At 41.3% G+C, this 20,242-nt stretch overlaps 1 protein-coding gene across 8 annotated transcripts in view; it reads right to left on the bottom strand.

Moving 5' to 3' along the window:
* Positions 1-20,242, bottom strand: part of CACNB2 (calcium voltage-gated channel auxiliary subunit beta 2) — a 269,351-nt gene that overhangs the window by 112,657 nt on the left and 136,452 nt on the right. The window contains exon 1 of one of the 8 annotated variants that reach the window (XM_049799173.1): positions 6,667-6,729. The exons of the other annotated variants lie outside the window; for them this stretch is intronic. Coding sequence (XP_049655130.1) covers positions 6,667-6,699 — 33 coding nt within the window. The 5' untranslated portion in view covers positions 6,700-6,729. Of the gene's footprint in view, positions 1-6,666; positions 6,730-20,242 lie in introns of those variants that run through there. 8 annotated transcript variants of the gene reach the window in all.

Below are 20,242 nucleotides of genomic sequence, written 5' to 3'. Positions count from 1 at the left end.
TGTTCATAGAGTCATGTACGTAACAGGACTTACAGCTCAGTGCCTCCACCTACGGCCTCCACAAAGCTCGCCACCTTTTTGCCTGTTTATGTGTTGAATCTTGGGGACAGAGGTAGGGGAAGGCCAGACATAGTATAAATCCCTTCAATATACTGTCAATAACCAAAAAGGCTCCATCCTCAGTCGGTGAAATTCAAATTAAAGGAGAAAAGGAAAAGAAAGCTATCTGAAGGTCAGACAGTAATATCGTTATTAAAGAATCTATTTTTGCATACACTACAGGAGGTTAGAGTAAACATCAGTTTTTCTCTAGGGAAAAAAGTATGGACACTACAGTTGCACAAATCACTAACTGGAAAGCACACTGGGTGTCTTCGGAGTAACACAGAAATGACCAATACCTCTCTCTCCATGGGTTTATTAAGGGTTTCCTCTCTAGTGTTTCCCTATCCGAAACTGAAACTGCTTCAGGAGGCTATTCTGCTACACAATGGTAGCCAGTGGCTCTCCCAGGCTTCCCTTGGAGGAATCCCAAAACTCATATGCAGTGCTTAAAACATAGCTGAGACATCTCTGAGCCAGTCATGGGGAATGATGCCATACAGAATGACCCTCATTTTTCCCATTTAAGAAAGAGAAACTGTATTGTTTCTACGCTTTGGCTGCTGCAGAGAATCCACAGGCAAAGTCTTGCTGAGGGTGACTGTTTCACAAACCTACATCCAGCTCTGGATGTGAGTACATCTATCTTTCACATAGAGCTCTTCTTGCTAAACACCCAGTTTTAGGCATCAATAACTCCATTCCTAGTACACGTGTACAACATTTGCAGTAGAAAATTAATCAAATACTAGCATTTGTTATGTGTAAAGCAGGTATTTTTAAAGCAATTTATGACCTTTAAAATGTTAAACATCTGTCCTTACCAGAAACGAACCAAATATCACCCAAGATTTAAAGGCAAAGAATCAAAATGTCAAGTGATTTGTCCAAGGATGGTGTGGTGGGTTGATCCTGGCTGGATGCCAGGTGCCCACCAAAGCCACTCTATCTCTCCCCTTCTCAGCTGGACAGGGGACAGAAAATATAACGAAAGGTTTGTGGGTCGAGATAAGGACAGGAGGATCACTCACCAGTTACTGTCATGGGCAAAACAGACTTGACTCGGGGAAATTAGTTCCATTTATTACCAATCAAATCAGAGTAGGGTAATAAGAAATAAAACCAAATCTTAAAAACACCTTCCCCCACCCCTCCCTTCTTCCCAGGCTCAACTTTACTCCCGGTTTTCTCTACCTCCTCCCCGCCAGTGGCACAGGGGGACAGGGATTGGGGTTGCAGTCAGTTCATCACACGTTGTCTCTGCCGCTTCTTCTCAGGAGCAGGACTCCTCACGCTCTTCCCCTGCTCCAGCGTGGGGTCGCTCCCACAGGAGACAGTCCTCCATGAACTTCTCCAACGTGGGTCCTTCCCACGGGCTGCAGTTCTACACGAACTGCTCCAGCACGGGTCCTTTCCACAGTGTGCAGTCCTTCACAAACAGACTGCTCCAGCGTGGGTCCCCTGCGGGGTCATCAAGAGTCCTGCCAGCAAACCTGCTCCAGCACGGGCTTCCCACGGGGTCACAGCCTCCTTCAGGCATCCACCTGCTCCGGCGTGGGGTCCTCCCCAGGCTGCAGGTGGATATCTGCTCCACCGCAGACCTCCCTGGGCTGCAGGGGAACAGCCTGCCTCACCACGGTCTTCCCCACCACGGGCTGCAGGGGAATCTCTGCTCCGGCACCTGGAGCACCTCCTCCACCTCCTTCACTGACCTTGGGGTCCGCAGGGCTGTTTCCCTTACATATTCTCATTCCTCTCTACTGGCTGCAGTTTCTGTTGTGCAGTTTTTTCCCCCCTTCTTAAATATGTTATCCCAGAGGAGGCACTACCACCATCACTGATGGGCTCGGCCTTGACCAGCGGCGGGTCCGTCTTGGAGCCGGCTGGTGTTGGCTCTATTGGACATAGGAAGCTTCTAGCAGCTTCTCACAGAAGCTGCCCCTGTAGCCCCCCTGCTACCAAAACCTTGCCGTGCAAACCCAATACAGATGGACTCATGGCTCTGAAGTAAACCTCAGAGGCTGAATTTAATTTTCCTATCTTTCAAGTCTGCACTTCAAGATACACTCACTTGTGCCATACAACTTACTCATCTGAACATAGCATTAGATGTTGTTGCCTTAGGTTGAACTAAGGTGAACAAGAAAAAGTCATTCCAAAATCTGAGGGTTAAATCTTTACAGCGTTCTGCCACACATAATTTGCAGAACCGTACTTGCAATAAGAAACTTGCAATTCAAGTGAGAGGTTCCCAAAGAAGCAATCCTGATTTATGAATTTTAGACGTGTTCCTGTGTTAATCCACAGTATGATAAAAAATACTGTTGCTAAACATTACACATGACTCCCTCCAATTTTAAACAACACCCTTATTATCTTTCCTCCCTTTGCTCAGTTTCTGAAATAAGGTAAGTAGCAATGACTCAGAGTAAACACTGAAAACATATCAATGCGTTCTCCCTACTGATTTCTAGGACTTACAATAGTGTATTTCTAAAACAGGTGAGGTTTTCCCTACACAGAGCAAAATTAGCCTTATCAGCAGTATGCCTGCTGCACATAGAATCGGGTCTTGTCTGATTCACAAATAGGACTCAAAAAGTAACTCTTCTCAAACCTGAATGTCATTTGACTTCTTCAAGATCTTCCACTCCTTTACAAATTTAGCAGACAGATTTTCATACTTTTTAGATGATAATGCTACCCTGCAGGAGCCATGAGGATAACTGGCATCTATCAACTTCATATTTAATATTCCAAAAGAAGTGCTCCATTCTGCAAGAAGACATAGGCAAACTCAAGGGAAGTGAAGATTTAATTTAAATAGACAACTTCAAAACTTTTGCCTGGAGAACACAAGTGACAAATGCTGCATTTCCAAGGCATCCAAAACTGGACATCACAACCAATTCACTGGAGATGTAAAGAGGCTTTCCATTCTTTGTAAGGATATTTTCAAAGAGACAAATCTATGAAGAGCAAAAAAGCCAAGTTTTGAGCTTCTTAAGAAAGTTAAAAACAGCTACTTGTGCAGAAAAGTTTGAAAGTTGCATGCAACAGAAGGAATGAAATTCAATTATTTTCCTTAAATGACCAGTGACCAAGAAAACTACTCCCTACATCTGAATTACTCTGCTATAAAATAACTAATTAATCCTACACTTAACCATCACAGCATCCGATCATCCTACTACAACAGAGCCCAACATTTCTACCAGGAAAGACTGCCAGGAGGGAGGAGAGATGAAACGCCAAGGTGTCCCATGCCTGGTCAGAGAGGAGTCGGTGCCGTCAGCCGTGGCCCACATGTCTACACCCCGGGTTCCCTGGAAAGGGGCAGTCGTGGGACGTGGCTGGAGATGCCCAGTGCCCACAGCCTAGGCAAAGCCCACCTGAGGGAGCAAGAGCAGCACCTCTGCAGCTATGGGAAATGCTCTGCTGGGCCAAGCGTAGCCTGGGGGCAAAGAAGAGCCAGACAGGCCTCCCAAACATGCAAGCACTACAGTAGATTTCCATCATCCTTTACACAGCAACTCAAAAGGCTTTTGGGATTAAGTTTTAGATGCTTTTGCTTTGGGAGGTTAATGCAGAGTACGAGTTACCAGGTAGCTGTGAAAAGGAGCTCCCACTTTCTGCTTCATTTTTGATGAACTGTTCCAATTCTGTTGTGTTATCAGAGGTTTACTTTGCAAACAAACAGTAAAATCCCTACGCAAACAAGTTTTAGCCACAAATGAGATTCCATGGCCTGCAGCTTTTTATAGTTTCCTGTATATATGAAATTAAATCACTTACTATAGTCAAACACCTCTTCATTTCCAGGTATATGTCATAAAAAAAATGCCTCAAAAGAACACAAAAGATACTATATCTTTATTCCACTAGTTCTTAAAAGGTTAACAAGCATCTGCCTAAAGTGCTAAAATGCAATGTGAAAGACACGCAAAATCCCAAGTCAGAACATTTATGCAAAAAATCATTCAAACAGGGGAGGACCACAGCTACATGCTTTTATCAATGATTTCAAAAATATAGCATTTGTCACCATGTCATGAAATGACACTTCTTTTTTTTTTTAATATGAAGTGGTCATAAACCCCAGCATTGTCTTTTGATAAGTGATCCTTAAGCGATATTATCTTTGTTTACTAGGGTTTATGGGAGATGATATAAAAATTGACTATCGGTGCTGTCAAATATCTACACTTATTATGCACTCAGAGCAAGGTAATAACATGAGCTTCTTTATATACTGGAACAAAAAGAAAGCAAAAGAGGGCACCACATGCAAAAGCTGCTTGTACCAGCCTGTGGAGTTTCACTATCAAATTTAACTGAATTAGAATATCACCTCAGATGCTCATGTTTCTGCAAATGTGTGTGTGTGCTTGTGTGGACATATATGTGTGCATATGAAATGCACACAATAACCCCATAAAGTGTATTTCTCTATTACTCTATTTAAGGGTTAGATTTTTAAAGAGGATTTTACTGAATTCCTCTAGGAGCTGTTTTAATCATGCTATGTTTCATTTTATCAGTAATCTCCTTTCCAGAATAAAATCAAATTTTATATGCATAGCTAGAATGCCTCAAACTAATTTAAAACTGTTTGAAATTAATAGTGAACTTAAAATTAAATTCTGAGACTCTTCACTGGCATTCTTTTCACTCACTTTGTCCTTCAGTGACTCACAAGTAATTGTTTGTGTGAGAACATAAAAGAAATGCCTCTTCCACAGTACAGAGCATACGGCTTCATGGACTACAGATCTGTACAGACAGAAGTTTTACATTGATTTTAGCTTTTAATGCACAATAAAACTGTTATATCAAACAAACAAACAAAAATTAAATGAAAAAAAACCAAAGCCACACAATCCATGGTGGACTTCTTACTTTTTCTATTGATGCTGTTCCACTTTGCTTAATTATATAGCAGAAAAGGACTGGACTGCGATGTCCCACCTGCCTGGGAAAGGTGTCTTAAACATTAAACTGTTTTCTATGACACAGAATACTTCAATACTTTTTAAAAGTTGAAAGCACATCAGGAAAAGAGATTGAGAGATACATTAGAGTCCAAAACCCCAACACCATTCTTCAGTCATCTGGGTTATTTTCAAGGTACTTGAAAATTTCAGACCCAAAGCTTCACTCTCTGTATAAACCAGTAAGTAACTACACAGGGTACAATGGAATGTAGAGACTGGGCAAAAATCCATTAAAAGAGATTTGCAACCTTTTACAAATATCTACAAAGATCTAATGGATTAAAAAAAGAAATCAGTCCATTAAAAGCTTTAAAGTTGGAAACTTTCTTTTTCTTGTCAATTTTTATAAACAAGTAATCAATCCATAGCATAATTACTGCAATGCCATGTTGTTTACTGCTTTGGAGAAACTAAGTTCTTTCCAGTTGCCTTGCTTGGTTCGTGAAAGTTTGTGCGACTCGCACACACACAAATGAGTTCAATGTGCAGACAGCTGCATTTAAATTATTTTCCTCAACAACTTCTTCTACGTTTCCTGCATCTCAAAAACATAGCTGGTTAGAATTAAAAAACAAGAGGAAAAAATCTAAAATAACTAAATTAATTCCTTGAAATGTGTTGTAGAACGCAGACTGCCATAAAAGGCGCTTTCATACTTCAAAGAGGAACTTCAATAATCAAAACAGAACATTTGCAATTGCCAGTTATATGCAAAGAATGTGCCACTTTTTAACATGTGAAATTTATTTTGATGTCCTGTAGTAGAGTTCGTACACATTTTCTGGTCTCGTTGCTTTTCCCCAAAGCTCCTCAGGTCTTTACTCGGTCACGAGTGCTGTGTGGGTGGAAGAATCCATCCATTTTGCTTACAACGTAGCACTTGAGCCTCAGGCTGCAAAACTGCAAACTTTTATGTCAGCTACCAACGCCACGCAACAGCGCGGAGTTGTCCGCGGTTTTCTTCTTGTCTTCTCTTACGTCATTGACTTATTTCAGATGTCGTTTTACACAAAAACTGAAGTAAAGAGTGTCAGATCTTAATGTGGGTGTGTCTGTTGGTTTTTTTTTAAGCTAGCTCTTTGGATGGACGCTACATTACACTACAACGACGTGCTTTGAACTGTACAAAAGAAATGGTTTGGCAATGTCCCCACAAACATAAAACTAAGGGCAGTTCTGTAAGCTACTTGCGGTCCATCTACGTTACAAAGTACGAGACAAATTCTGAATTATTTGGAAGCACGGTTTTGCTTAAGCCGAGGGCTGAACTGCCTCAAAAATAACCAGTATTTGAATATTTTCAATATCACCACAATGCGATAAACATGACAAGGAAAGTAAATCCAGTTTTATCTAGCTAACAGAATCTCACTACTTTGAAGAACTTGCAGAAATACGTCGGGTTCTTAAAAGCAATCGAGCTGGCGAGTACTGAAGTTCAACTACAGAAAGCACAGCACTGACAGAAATCCAAAGCTGCCCAATAAACTCAAGAGGCAGGAAACACTAAAAGTAAATAACAATTTAGAAAAAACCCCAAAAGCGACCAACCCTGAAGTTTCCATCTTACCACTTCGTAATCCTCACTGCCGAAGAGGTACATAGCTGCACCTTCGCAGCCTGACGCGAGCCGTCCAGCGCGCCCCCCGCGCCTACAGCGAGACCTTCAACTGCATCTTCAACTTCTGCCCCTCGGGCGGGCAGGCTCCGCAGCCGCGACGACAGAGTCCCCAGCGCTCGTTTCCCACGCTCAGCCCGCTCGCTCCAAGTACCGCTCCCGGCCACGGAGACCAATCCTCCTGCGGCAGGGGGCCGAGGGACCGACGGTCTGGCAGCCTGCTCCGCAGAGGGAACTGCCCGGACGGGGAGAAGCAGCGGCGGCGGCGGCGGCGGCGGCGGCGGCGGCGGGCGGGCGGGCGGGCGGCGGCGGGCTGGCCGCGGCGCGCGGGGCCGGGCGCTCCTTCGGGCTCCGGCGCCGCGTCACGGGGCGCTGGCGCCGCCCTGATTGGCGGCGGGGAGAGGCCGGGTCGGGAAGAGGCGAGCGGCAGCGCGGCCACCCGCCGGCTGGGCCGGCAGGGCCCCGGGACGGGCCCGGGACGGACCCGGCAGGGACCCGGGCGGCGGCGGGGCGCCGCGGCGACGTCGCGTTTGCGGGGCGAGGAGCGGGCGCTGGGGCGCGCTCCTGGCCGCGGGGCAGGGCGAGCAAGCGCCGGGGGCGGGCGAGGCGCTCGGCTGGGAGCCGGGGCGACTGGGTTCACTTGGGGGAGCTCAAGCCGGGGTTACCCGAGCGCGTCGACGTTTAGTCCCTCACCCCTCTCACGGTTCCGCAGAAACCCATGGAGCTACCTCACTCTCTGTCTCTACTTAAAAAAAAAAAAAAAAAAAAAAAAAAAAAAAATAATCATCAGTCCAGGATAGTTTTCCGTTGCTATGTTTCACTCACTTCAGTGCTGCCTTCCGCTGAATAATCGCAGGCTGCTCCGCTAGCGAAACACACCGCTACTTCATCTCAACAGGGTGGCACCAAGGCAACAGACAAGTAACGGCCGTTACCTCCGCCGCATGGGACGCTGATCCAGCGGACGACACCACGCCGTGACAGAAGAGCCCGAGGCCCTGCCTCGCTCCCTGCCAACTTCCACTTCAGGTAGAGCAGGCAAGAAAGCGTCAAAGCAGCCAAGGAGCGGGATAAAACACTACGGACTACAGGACTTCGGCAACTAATTCACCAACAGCATTCCAAATCTAATATTAAAACGGGGCTTTAAAAGTAAATCTCACTGAAGAGGGTTTAGGAATACAGCATAAAGTAAGCCAGGCATACAGAAATATTGCCCTCTGGGAAAGGCTGCCCTTCACAACTGGGGAAGAGGCCACCAGCTGGCATCCAGTAACACAAGCCCGATCAAAATGGCTTTAAAACAGCACTAGGAAACCCAGCGCCTCTCTGCCCAGTCTTCTAAATTTCTTATAGTTCGTATTGCTGCTATCACTGTGTCCCATAATCAGAACTATACAGAAGCTCTAGGAAAAATTGCAGAATATGTAATGTTTGAGGGAGGAAATGTGTGGGTGTATGCTTGCCCATTTATATCTATAATCATGTTAATATAATATACACAGCACATCATGACAAGATACCATGAACACATATCACATTGAAAACCAGTTTGCGCTACTCAACTTCCTTCTCTTCCAGAGAGGAGAGAGGACAAGACCACTTTCCTAACAAAAACACCAAATGAAGCCGTTCAAATACATTGTAAACACCCTCCCTGTTCCTCCCCCCACCGCGCCCCCCACTTATTTTAAATAGATCTTGACTACCTCAGTTTCTTTGCGTGAGTTAGTAGGATATTCTTCTCTCAGTCTGCCTTCTCTGTTGAAACAGACCTTTGGTCCTCTGTTGACTGTATGTGATGTGACTCATGAGTCTGGTTTTCTTAAGTTCTTGTGTGTATTCACAAGCAGAGTTAAAACCAAGCTACATACTCTTCAAAAGAGCAAATCAGAAATCAGAAGACGTTAATTTTACTTCCAATCATATGTTTACAAAATAGTAGTGGTTTAATCTGTCAGCCAAACTGGTCACTTCACGTTATATCAATTGCAAATTACCTTTCAAACAAGTAATAGCATCCAGAAAGTAAACAAAACATGCAGCATTCCTGCATGGAGGTAAATAACAGACATAAGACACTGCTAGTGGAACGTAATAATGACTTGTCCAAGTTGATTGCCACTGCTGATGCTGAATGCATGTGGCTACATTCACTTATTAGTTTTAATGTAATTGCCTAAGGTTTACTGCACAGCGTTTTTAGTGTGAAACCACACCTGTCAATACTAGGCAAAGCTAGTGTCATCACCCATTATTTCACTTGTCTGATACAGCTTTTACAAGCAACTGAAATTTGGATGGCATAACTTGATTGCTCCCTTCTTGGATATGGCGCTCTACTAAATTTGGGGAGGAAAAAACCCAAAACAAACAGCAGGAATGTCACAAGTGCTCCTACCATCAAGAATAAGGAAAACATTGCTTTCTATGTATTAAAAATTATGGTGGGGTTTTTAGGGTTGGGTTTGTTTTTTATCGTTTCACCAGCTCCTGTACTTGGGGCACGAATATGAAATCAGGGAGGATTGCAGTTCACATATACTCAACAGAGACTTAGGGCATTATTCAGACTGTCACCATAACTGACTTACATGTCACAAGTAATTCTCACTACAGACAGCACAAGCAGCCAGAGTCTGGCAGCTTGAACGATAAATAAGCTGAATTGCTCATTGCTCTCTTGAGTTGAAACATCATGACAGGTACCCAAGTCTATCTCAGGGCTCCGCAAAGCAAATTTGTATATAGCTTTTATGGTTCAAGAGTTAAAAGTCTGCAAAAATTCCACCCCTGTTGAAGGTGTTTAAACTTAGCACAGCACTTCTGGATGACCTGTGCTCTACTCCCAGCTAAGTGACAGCCGGTGGGTTTTCTCTCCCTCAGTGGCTCAGTGTGGCATGGGACTGGCCAGCACAGGGACGACAGTGTCTCGCTGGTGCTGACCCTTGCAGTGAGGTGGTACAGACAAGAATCTTGTGATCCGCATAGAAAGAGTGAGCACGGAAGTGGAAATGGGAGAGAGAGAGAAGTAGGTTGGAAAAAGGGGTCTGGCAGCAATGGGACGGGAGAGGTGGTGGGAATGGGAAGGGCAGAAAACCAGACTGCAGAATAAGGAAGGAAACAGTGTGACTGCATGACCTACAGGGAGGAGATGCTAAAAGCCAGGCCAGAAGACACAAATTAAGATTAGGCAAGAAAAACATTCATGGTAGGCAAGGAACACAATAGGATTTGAAAGGACCTGCACAGGGACAGCTGGCTACCTGACTAGGCCTACTAGGAGGTAATCAGAGAAGAGGGGAATGGTGAGGACCAGGGCAGAGATGCCGAGACGGGATGCCTAGGCCAAGATGGCTGATCAAGCAAATAGGGGCTACTGAAAAACCTATAGGGTGGAGACTTCAGCAAGACACAAAGTTTAGGATGGCAACAGAAATGGGATAAAGGCAGACACTGTCAAAACCACAGCAATGGCTTTATAAAAAAAAGAAGGTGGAAACAAAGCTAAGGGTAGAATTGCTCCTTTCCTCCACCGGTACTTTCCAGCAGGACGTGTACTTGAAGATGTATGACAGAGAGCTACACAGGTACACAAACGCAACTTGAAGAAGACTAAGCCTTGAGAACCAGCCTTCAGACTAAAGGAGAACAAACTACCTGGAGGCTTGACCGTAAGAGTCGAGACTACAGTCTGAAATGAAGTGTAAATCACAAGAATAAAAGAAATCACTTCTTTAACTTTCTACTGCACACAGGTACTTTTAGAGTAGCCCTTGTTCATCTGTAGAATCCAGGACATCAATAACAATATTAAACATCTGTTAACAGAGGCAAGCAGGTACAAATGCAGGTGTGTCAATATGTGTGGACTTTGTTTGTTCTGATTGTTTCTGTAAATTTTGTTCCTTTCGTAAAAATCTATTAACGTTTATAATACCTGCTGGGAGGGAGTAAAGAAGACAGAGCCAGATTCTTCTCAGTGGCTCCCAGTGAAAAGGCAAGAAGCAATGAGCATAGACTGAAATACAGGAAATTCCATTTAAACATAAGGATTTGGTGGTGGTGGTGCTGGGGTTTGTTTTGTTTTGTTGTGTTGTTTTTTTATTTTACAGTGAGGGTGACTGATTGCCCAGGGAGGTTGTGGAGTCTCTACCCTTGGAGATATTCAAAAGCCACTGAACATGGACCTCGGCAACTGGCTCTAGGTGGCCTTGCTCTGAGCAGGTGACTAGACTAGCTCCAGAGATGCCTTCCTATCTCAACCACTCTGTGAAACTGTAACAAATTCATACCAAAAAAAATCTGATTCACATTGATATTTTAGTGATTCCATCTCTCCATCTGAATTTTCAAAGATTAAGCATAATGACTTTTCAAATTATCTAGGAGGATAGCATTTAACTCTGGTATTTAAACTCTGACCCATGTCTTTCAAGCATAGCTATGAATTGTCTACACTATAAATAACTTTGTATATCATACTATTTCAACATAGTGCCTTTTGGAAAACAAACAGAAAAAACTGCTGACATGGTTGTCAAGGTTAATAGACTAAACAGACCTTCCTCCATAAACAAGAATCTTTCAACTTGCATCCAACAGTAACAACAATTTTTGCTTCAGGAACTCTAATGGAAAGCAATTGACTCGCTCTTACCTAATTCAGATTTAAATTCAAATCCCAGTAAAGAATGTCAACAGCTTGTAACTCTCTTTTGCACCGCTAGCAACAAGAATTGTCTCTTGTTAATACAAGTGTTTTATTCTTAAGGGAACTTTGGCAATGTTCCTGTTTTCATTTTTCATTTACCTGTGGCAAAAAAAACTCTGAAGAAGTTGTCCCCTTTCACATATGGGACCAAAGAGCAAGAGCCATTTTGATTTAATTACCTACCATCCAAACTATCCTATCCCTCACCAGCATTAAATAATTACTTAACAGTGTTACTTAAATGGGAAAATGATGATTAGCAAGTAATTTTTCAGTTTTTCCTATGAATTTTAGCTCTCCCATTGATTTTCTGCCGTGGTGGTCAGGATAACTGTGGGCGCCACACTTCCAGCAGCATAAACTGCGGCTTGCTTACACCTCCAGAAGTGTTATTGCCCTGAAAGAGCTACAGGAAGGATCTAAAGCCCAGACCTTCTTGTTCCTCTGAATATCAGCACATTCTAAAGGACGGGTCTTTTCCAATTCTTCTCATTGCCATTGTTAGTCTCTGAATGCAATATGGTGGTAACCACAGTGTCTTGGCAGTTAAGAACAACCAGGAAGTAAGACTCCGTGTTCTAAGAAACATCCAAGTGTTTTATGAAAATTATAGGACTGTCTCAGCAAGGGAAACTGAAAACAAGCTAACCCAGAAGAGTTAACAGTTTGATCATAGCACCACGCTGCTCCTATACTCTCATGACAGGTAAGTAATCCAGTTTGATTTTCCCAGACTCCTGCTAAACACCCCTATCTGTATGTTGGGGGGAGGGAAAGAGGGGGATGGAGGGGCCAGTATACGATTTGGACCTCCTCCTTCACTTCTTTTGAATGACACCTTACTTTCTTTTTAAAGCAGCCCCCCAAAAACAGCATGTTTGGGGTCAAGTTAAAAGGGTTTTTATTTGTTTGTTTGTTTTAATTTTCGTATCAGCAGAAACACTGGGCAGCATCCCAGAACATGATGCAGATTCCAAACCATCAAGATGCTCCGTGTTCATCTGCAGCAGACTTTGTAGTTCTTTTCTGAATGTATTTGGCTTACATCTAGCCATAAAGTCAAAGTCCATCTCCTTCCATAAAATTCCATACATCATGTAGGATGTTTGTAATTCTCCTTTACAGATGGTGTACATCTGAAAAAGGCTTGATAAGTAACATTTTATACCATGAGATTTAATTTAGGTATATAATAAACCAATCTCAACTAATTCGAAATGCAATAATGAAACGCTTCCTTGAGATAAATGTCACATCTTAAACCTCAAAAACAAGCTTACAATGAATGAATAATAACATAAAATCTGAAAGTATGCCCATGGAACTATTGGAATGCTATTTAAATATTATTTTTAAACACTGAAGCTGCTTATCATTTGCAGATTGTTATTGGTTATTATGGTTACCATTCTCTAACACGATCCAATCTGCCTGCAGTTTTCTATTTCAGGATACAGCAGTGATAACATTAACAGCAGACTAAACTTCTCAACTTGGAAACATACATTAGGGGCACATGCTATCTCCTCCTGCACTGAAAGATAACATGAGTATGTTCTCACAGTGTCACAGAAATAACAAGCTGCCATTCTTCTTGCAATCAGATGTTAAAACATTTAACCCAACTCACAATGAGTGTCAGGAACATAGCAAAGGTTTGAAACCATTTGTATTATGGATACATAATACAAATACCTGGTGTATTATGGATCCTCTGCATCACTCAGATATTGGAGAGGTGCTATAAATGCTATAAAGTTGGAAGATCTGCCCACAGGTGATTGTTCCCATGCGTGGGCAAGATTTTTTATTTTTTAAATGTAACGCAGAGTCATGGGGAACATTGTCTTCTTGTAGCCTTGCAGCAGTGAAGCACCGAGAATGGGGATACAGACAGAAAGAACAAGTCAAAGTGCTCAACATGCCATTGCTGGTCTAGGATGCTCACACAAGTCTCCTGCAAATGAAGGTGCAGCCGAACACTTCTGAAACAGCTGTAAATTTTGTCAGAGCTTTAAGTGGTTGGAAAAAAATTTGTCTTCATCAACCACATTTAAAAGAAGTAATACCCTGAAGATTAAAACAGAGATAATGTTCATTTTGCTATATTTATTAATTGCAAGGAGGGAAATTCCTGTGCTTTTAAGCACAAGAATGTCAATAACGGAACTAATCGTCACAGGTAACACTAAGATCTTGAAGTAAAATATATAAAACTTACACAAGCCTGGAAAAAACAGCCTGTGATGGCTATAGTTCCTTAAAAAAATGCAGCTTTCCACTGAAAAGTTACTAATTTAACTCTATAATGTCACCACTACATGCTGCTACACTGACTGCTACATTAAATAAACACTGGGATTTAATCGCAGTGAAAGGCTTGTAACTCTCACACGCAGCACATCTGCTTCTGGGTGTACTGAAATTTTTCAAGTGCCATAAGCAGCTCGATGATCGCCAGATGCTGACCTCCCAGAGCTGGTGACTGAGGAGTAATTTTGGCTTGTAGCTGCATACAGGAGCTACCTCAAACTACTAGAGACATTAACCATCTCTGGCTACGGCCATGTCCTGAAAACTGCTCAAGTTACAGGTTGCCCTCTGGGTACCGTTGCTGTGCAAATCCCATACTTGGGACACTGACTTATCAACTGATACTTCACAGAGGAGAGGTCCGAGACCTTGATCCTTTAAACTGTTTTGGTTTTTAAAATGAGGTAATAATTCATGTACCGAGTCCAACCATATTTCAAAATCACATTTATAAAAGTGCTTGTAAAACTTGAGCTGTTGATACCTCCAAATTCTGTTCTCATTTCAGAAACAAAAGTGCATCTGATCAGCAGAGCCACAACAGCAGGCCACAGGAGGCATTTTGGCACACATTGCATTTGTTTATGCATTTTTGGCAGAAGCCATCATTCCACAATTCCATCAATTTAAGTTATTGATTCTCACAAAATGTTGTGGTTTCTTTGGCCTCATCACTTCTTCAAATCTCAGTTCCCATTTCTCATTTTTACTACGTTTGAAACCTCTAATGTTTGCATTTTTTGGCAATCCTAAAAGCTTTATTAATTATGTTTAAGTTTCGGTGAAGACTGGCTTGTACAATTTAACAAGCTCCAGCAAAATGAGCTCTGGTGAAATGTGAAAGCTGGAAAACTTGTCTCTGCAGAAAGGACTATGTATCACTTGAGACCCACTTCAGAGCTCAGAATAGGAACTGAGTGGAATTAAGGCAGCACATGTGCTGTTGTAACAGCCTCTCTCACCGATGAGGATGGGTGTCACCCTGGCATTGCAGAAACATACTTCAGTTTAATGAGCAGGGAGCCAGATGCATAACCCTGGCTAATAACTCTCAGTGCGTTGCGGTGAACACAGTCAGAAGAACCAGTACGTTGGCTAAGCAGAGTCAATAGTTTGCAATGTAATGGATGAAATGCATACAGTAAGTTGTTCCTTACTGAGAACTACTTCAACATGTTACAATGACATTTTCAGAACTGCCCTGATGAGATACAGCATAAAGGTAAAATATTTTTAATCAATCTTTCTTGTCCACTCAAATTAACAGAATCTTGGTAGCAGGGAGTAAGAATATGAGTACTTAGGGCAGGGTGGAAAGGTCTTCCCTCTCCTATGCTGAAATGATACATATTTTTTCCCAGTTATATTCTCCTAGGTTGGTGTAAAAATGTGATTTTTCAACTACATTTTTCTGTTTGGTACATTTTTTCCCTTCCCTCTTGCTACGATTCACAATCAGTGTTCATAAAAAGAATGCTCTGAAGAGCCTTGTTCCCCTGTGCTGACAATACTGAAAGCTCACGCATCAAACCAAAGAGCATACTTCATAGTGCATTTCTATGTTGGGCTTGCCTTCTCTGTCTGCGACTGCAAGGCTCTGATAGTCCAAGAAAGGCACTCCAGCATTTTCTACATCCCGGTTAGAGTTTTAAAGGTGAACCTGGTCATATGATTCAGCAGTCATCCCCCACTACCTTTTTCAGGTTCAAATCCATGATACTAAGGTGAGTTGGGTGCGGATTTCTGAAGTCATTGAGAAACTCCTCCTAAGTACAAAAAATTTACCAGACAATTGATTTACCATGATGAAAAAAGTCAATAATATAAGAATTCTGATCAAATCCATAACTGTTGATCTTAATATGGTAGGGACCTATAAAAAGAGAGTATTTGGAATTCCAAGGTACAAGAATTTCTCCTTTCCTAAATTCATAAAATTGAACCTAAGTTGTGTATCGTGTTGTGTGTGACACAAATGGAATAATGGATTTACACCAAACCAGCATCAATGCAGAAAGTTGCTTTTAAAATTTAAGAAGGAAATTATTCTCACAAGCAGTTTAGTTCAGACACCATAAGCTTCCCCTAAAATGAAAGACTTCTGCCATTACAACGCTAGTTGCTTTGTTTAAGTCTATACAAATTCTAATGAAGCTGGGAGATCCATGTGAAAAGCACAGCGATAGAACCCAATCACATTTTCATGTCAGAAAATATTCAGCCAGAAAATATCATGATGTTCTGGAACTCACTGATTTAACTCTGAATTTGGCAGAAAGTTATCGAAGTGCTTAATTTGAAAACAACTTTTCTAGCATTCCACCATAGCATAAACTATTGAAATTATTATATAATTAAGCATTACCCTGTTTCTTACATACCAAAGTGACTCTCTTTCCAAGATGAACTGGAAATATTGCTGAAAAGTAGTATTTTAAAAGTTCAAACATTATTTTTTCCAATGCCTTATATATATTTATTTACTAGTTTCTAGAAAGCAAACACTGAAGAGATTACTCTTTCAAATAACACTATGATTTGCAAATACTTGTTTGATTGTTACCTTATTAAAAGGCAAGAAAGATATGCATATTTTATTATCTTATAATGATAAAGTATATATGAATGTGACATAAACAGAAACAACCAGAAACTTTCAAATAAAAACCAGGCACTGAATAGTGCTTAAACAAATAAGAAAACTCATACAATCATAGAATAGTTTGGGTTGGAAGGGGCCTTTAAAAGTCATCTAGTCCAACACCCCAGTCAAAAGACTCTTAATAAGAGGGAAAAATGTAAAGCCCAAGCATGTCTGGGTCACACAGATTTTCAAAGAAACTCTATCCTGATGAACTGAGTGAACTGAGCTGCTGAACTGGGTACTTAGAAGACTGTGCTGAATTGCATAGAAACAATAATACACACTTGACTGAGGACATCCTCAAACTGAGAAGACACTAAGTTACAACTATTGCCGCTGTGAGCCAGTCTTTCTACTGACATCCTTTGATCAGTATGAGCCTACTCAAAGTGAAATTTAACTTTTAAACCTAGAATTGCTAGCAGAGCTTTAAAATGATATTTTTTCTGATACTAATATTCTACCAATACTATTAACTAACAAGCTAATAATTTTTAAGGCATAAATATTCTAAATCGTCAATCTGTCAGCATCCTTTCGACAGCCTCAAAACATTCAGAAAAAAATAGACATTTATATCCACTGAAATACTGCAAAATGCAATGTATCGTTAATGATGAGCTGAAGAAAAACAAGTTGTTTTGTGAACAGCAGAAGTAATGAAGCCTGGATTCCCACACACACCTCCACAATACCTTCAGCTTGCTCTCATTTTCCCTACACACCACATGCTCTGTACCCTTGGTTCCCCTTCCCTCCCCAAACTTCCCTTCCCTTTCCTCCAGTTGCTCGCTGAACAAAAGGCAGCATTTTTTTCAGCTACTCTGGAGTTAAACTTGTGCTCATGGGCTGGCTGGATGATATCTTTTGGATGCCAGAGGAGCCCAGAGAGTGCCTTGACTCTCACACACTGGCATGTCAAGCAAATGGCTTTAACTGCTCCGTCCAGCCCCCAAGAAGGTCTCAGTACTTCTGAGACCTCTGCAAGACTGATTTAAATTGGCCATTGGATTGAAGATACTGAGAAGCACAACTAACAGATGGAAAGTGGGATTGCATAAATCTTGTCTTAGGAAATCAACCTAAAAAATCAGAGCTGTTATACAAAGACTGTCCATAAGCTTTAATACTCAGCAGCTTGTTCAAATATAAGATGATGGCATGAGCAGCAATGTAAACATTTAGTCTCTCAGTCAGTATGGAGAATTTTCAAACTATCTTTTTCACAGAACATGCGTTCCTGTTATTAAGCAGTTGCAAGTACGGTATAAACCACAGGCTTCCATGCAGCGTACATGCAGCACCAGTGGCGCATAAAAATTTGCAAAGAAATACTGTACTTATAAAAAAGGACTTTAGGGATCAGTAATTAAAAAATTCCAAAAAGTCATATGTGCATATGTAATTAGAAAACCTATTCTGAAAATTATAACATCTTCTGTATTTTGGCCCATAGCGGGGGGGGAAGAAAAAAAAAAAAAAAAAAAAGAGTTAAAATAAACCAGCCCAGTAGTATAATAGCCTCCAAAATGGATATCTGAATGCAATGGAAGATTCAAGGCACTTTACCTCCCCTCTTTTTACACCCTTTTTATGCTGCACTTCCACGCTCTCCATCCTGGGAAGCAAATAGTAGAATTCACCCTTTCAAGTTTATGAATTCCTAGGCTCGTTCACTGCAAGTTGAAAACTGAATAAAAAATATAGCAGCAGCAATTATATATTCCACTGTTGCTAAAAACATAAATTCAGGGAAATCTGGGTAAATTGGTAAAAGGAAGGATGTCACTTCTGTGCGTAGTGGGTGAGGTAAGGACAAAATTAAAGCCTTAGGAGACCATAAGGAATTACTGTGCCTAATGTGTTTACACTTTCTGGCAGTTACCAAAGTTTCCATATTGAACAATGTCTATGTCACAAGGACTGTGTTGGTGGTGAAAATGTGTCAGTGGTTATGCAATAAGTATTATTTTATTTCATCCTACTGTGACATTTTAATTGACTTGAATGCTTCAGGGGTCAACTTGTTACAAGGAACATCCTGAAATCTGGCAATTCAGAAAAAAGTACCCATTAAAGAGTTATCTGAATTCCTGTTCAATTATGCAATTTGTATCTACTTTGGATGCAACAACTGTCATTAACAGACTATCATCAATAGTCAATTTACTTAATTATACATGCCAAGAAATATGAAAGAGAAAGTTCTCAAGCTATATCTCTCTTTTAATCTTCCCAATCTTCCCATTACTTACCCCTCAGCTATTTAAACAATTCCTTTTTCAATTAGATAAATGTTTGAGGACTAGTATCGCTAAAAACAAGCTCATTTGCAAGCACAGGTTCCTGTAAAATGCTTCTGAACAAGAAATGACTACACCCAAATTCACATTAGCAAAGCTAAATGGTCTTCTTCCCCTCATGACACATCTAGAAACTAGGATAGAAACTAAGGAAACAGGAAAATGGTCATCAACCATCACTTTAAAAAAAAGGTTGACCAAGTGTTCAGAAATCTACCTAACATACAGGGCTGAATCCCTTCAGCCAAATTTTATTCCTTTCTGCCTGTGTTCCACTTCTCCTGTCCTGCTTTGTTGCTGCTTCTCAGTTCACAAGGGCTGTACATCCAACAGCACCGCTCCTTGTGATCCCCTTACCCTGTCAAACAGTAACTTCTTCCTCTGTCCACCAGGACTTCTATGACTATGCCAAATACAGTTTGGACTTCTTCATGGTGTGATATGAGGGAAAAGCTTCATTGTAGTCTATAGCCCAGATAAATCAAACTCACCTTCCCTTTGATGACATTATTTGATGACTAGTAGACAGAAAGATGAAAATGTTGCATGGCAACATGGACATTATTTGTGCTACGTTCTAACAACAGGTAGCTTCTCTTTAGGAAAACAATATTTTCCAATTCTTTTTTTTTTTTTTTTTCATTTTACATCCTTTTCCCATGATAAAAGTTATTCTCCAATTTTTCTCCATTTATAATTCTGTTGAGATTGTCAGAGAACCCCAAAACACATTAATTCATCAGAACTCTTAAGAACTGCTTGGAAAGGATTTATATTAAAACTTAAAGACTTAAGCTTTTAACTTTACTAATTACATGAAGAAAGGCTAAAGGCAGCTATAGCTACAGTTGGACTCGATGATGTCAAGGGTCTTTTCCAACCTAAATGATTCTGTGATTCTACTAGTAGCTGATTTCTGCTGTTTTGAACATCCATGCTGAAAACAAGTCCAGTGGAGTTGTATATGGCAGTTGTATTCCTTCCTACTTCATGGCACACTTCCTTTAAGACCCATTGTTGCACTATTCCCCCCACAAACATATGAGCACGTTGTAATTTGAGTAAAGAGAAGTTGTCCATAAGAAGAGGATAGAATGGATGTTAGTAATAACTGCTCAGCTTCCTATGCACAGATCCCTAAATAATCCAGGAATAAGAATGATCCAAATCTGATTTCCTTCTAGAAGAAAGATGTGGAGCAGCTGTTACACAAGACACTGTCCCTGGGTTTTCTCAGAATAACTCTGGAAAGATACTGGCATGCCTATGGTACGCTTCTTTCACTGCAACTATACTCAAATCTCTCATAAAGGTTATAGAAAGCAGCAAGTTTAAGCCAAACATTTGGCTTAAGTTTATGCCTATGTTACTTTTATTATTTTAATCTCCATTCTTTGTTTTCTACAGTGTAAAAAAGAAAACAAAGCACGTCCAATTATAACTTTTTAAAAAATATTTGTCATCTATTTATCTTTTATTTCACAAGCACAGCTGTAGTGGGATATCTGCTACTGTAAGAGCCTGGCCCCAGGATACACGTACCTGGCCAAATGC

This window comes from Accipiter gentilis, chromosome 4 (genome assembly GCF_929443795.1).
Source record: "Accipiter gentilis chromosome 4, bAccGen1.1, whole genome shotgun sequence".
NCBI classification, from domain to species: Eukaryota; Metazoa; Chordata; class Aves; order Accipitriformes; family Accipitridae; genus Astur; species Astur gentilis.
The sequence above is the reverse complement of the archived record's forward strand: the minus strand, read 5'-3'. Positions and strand labels throughout refer to the sequence as shown.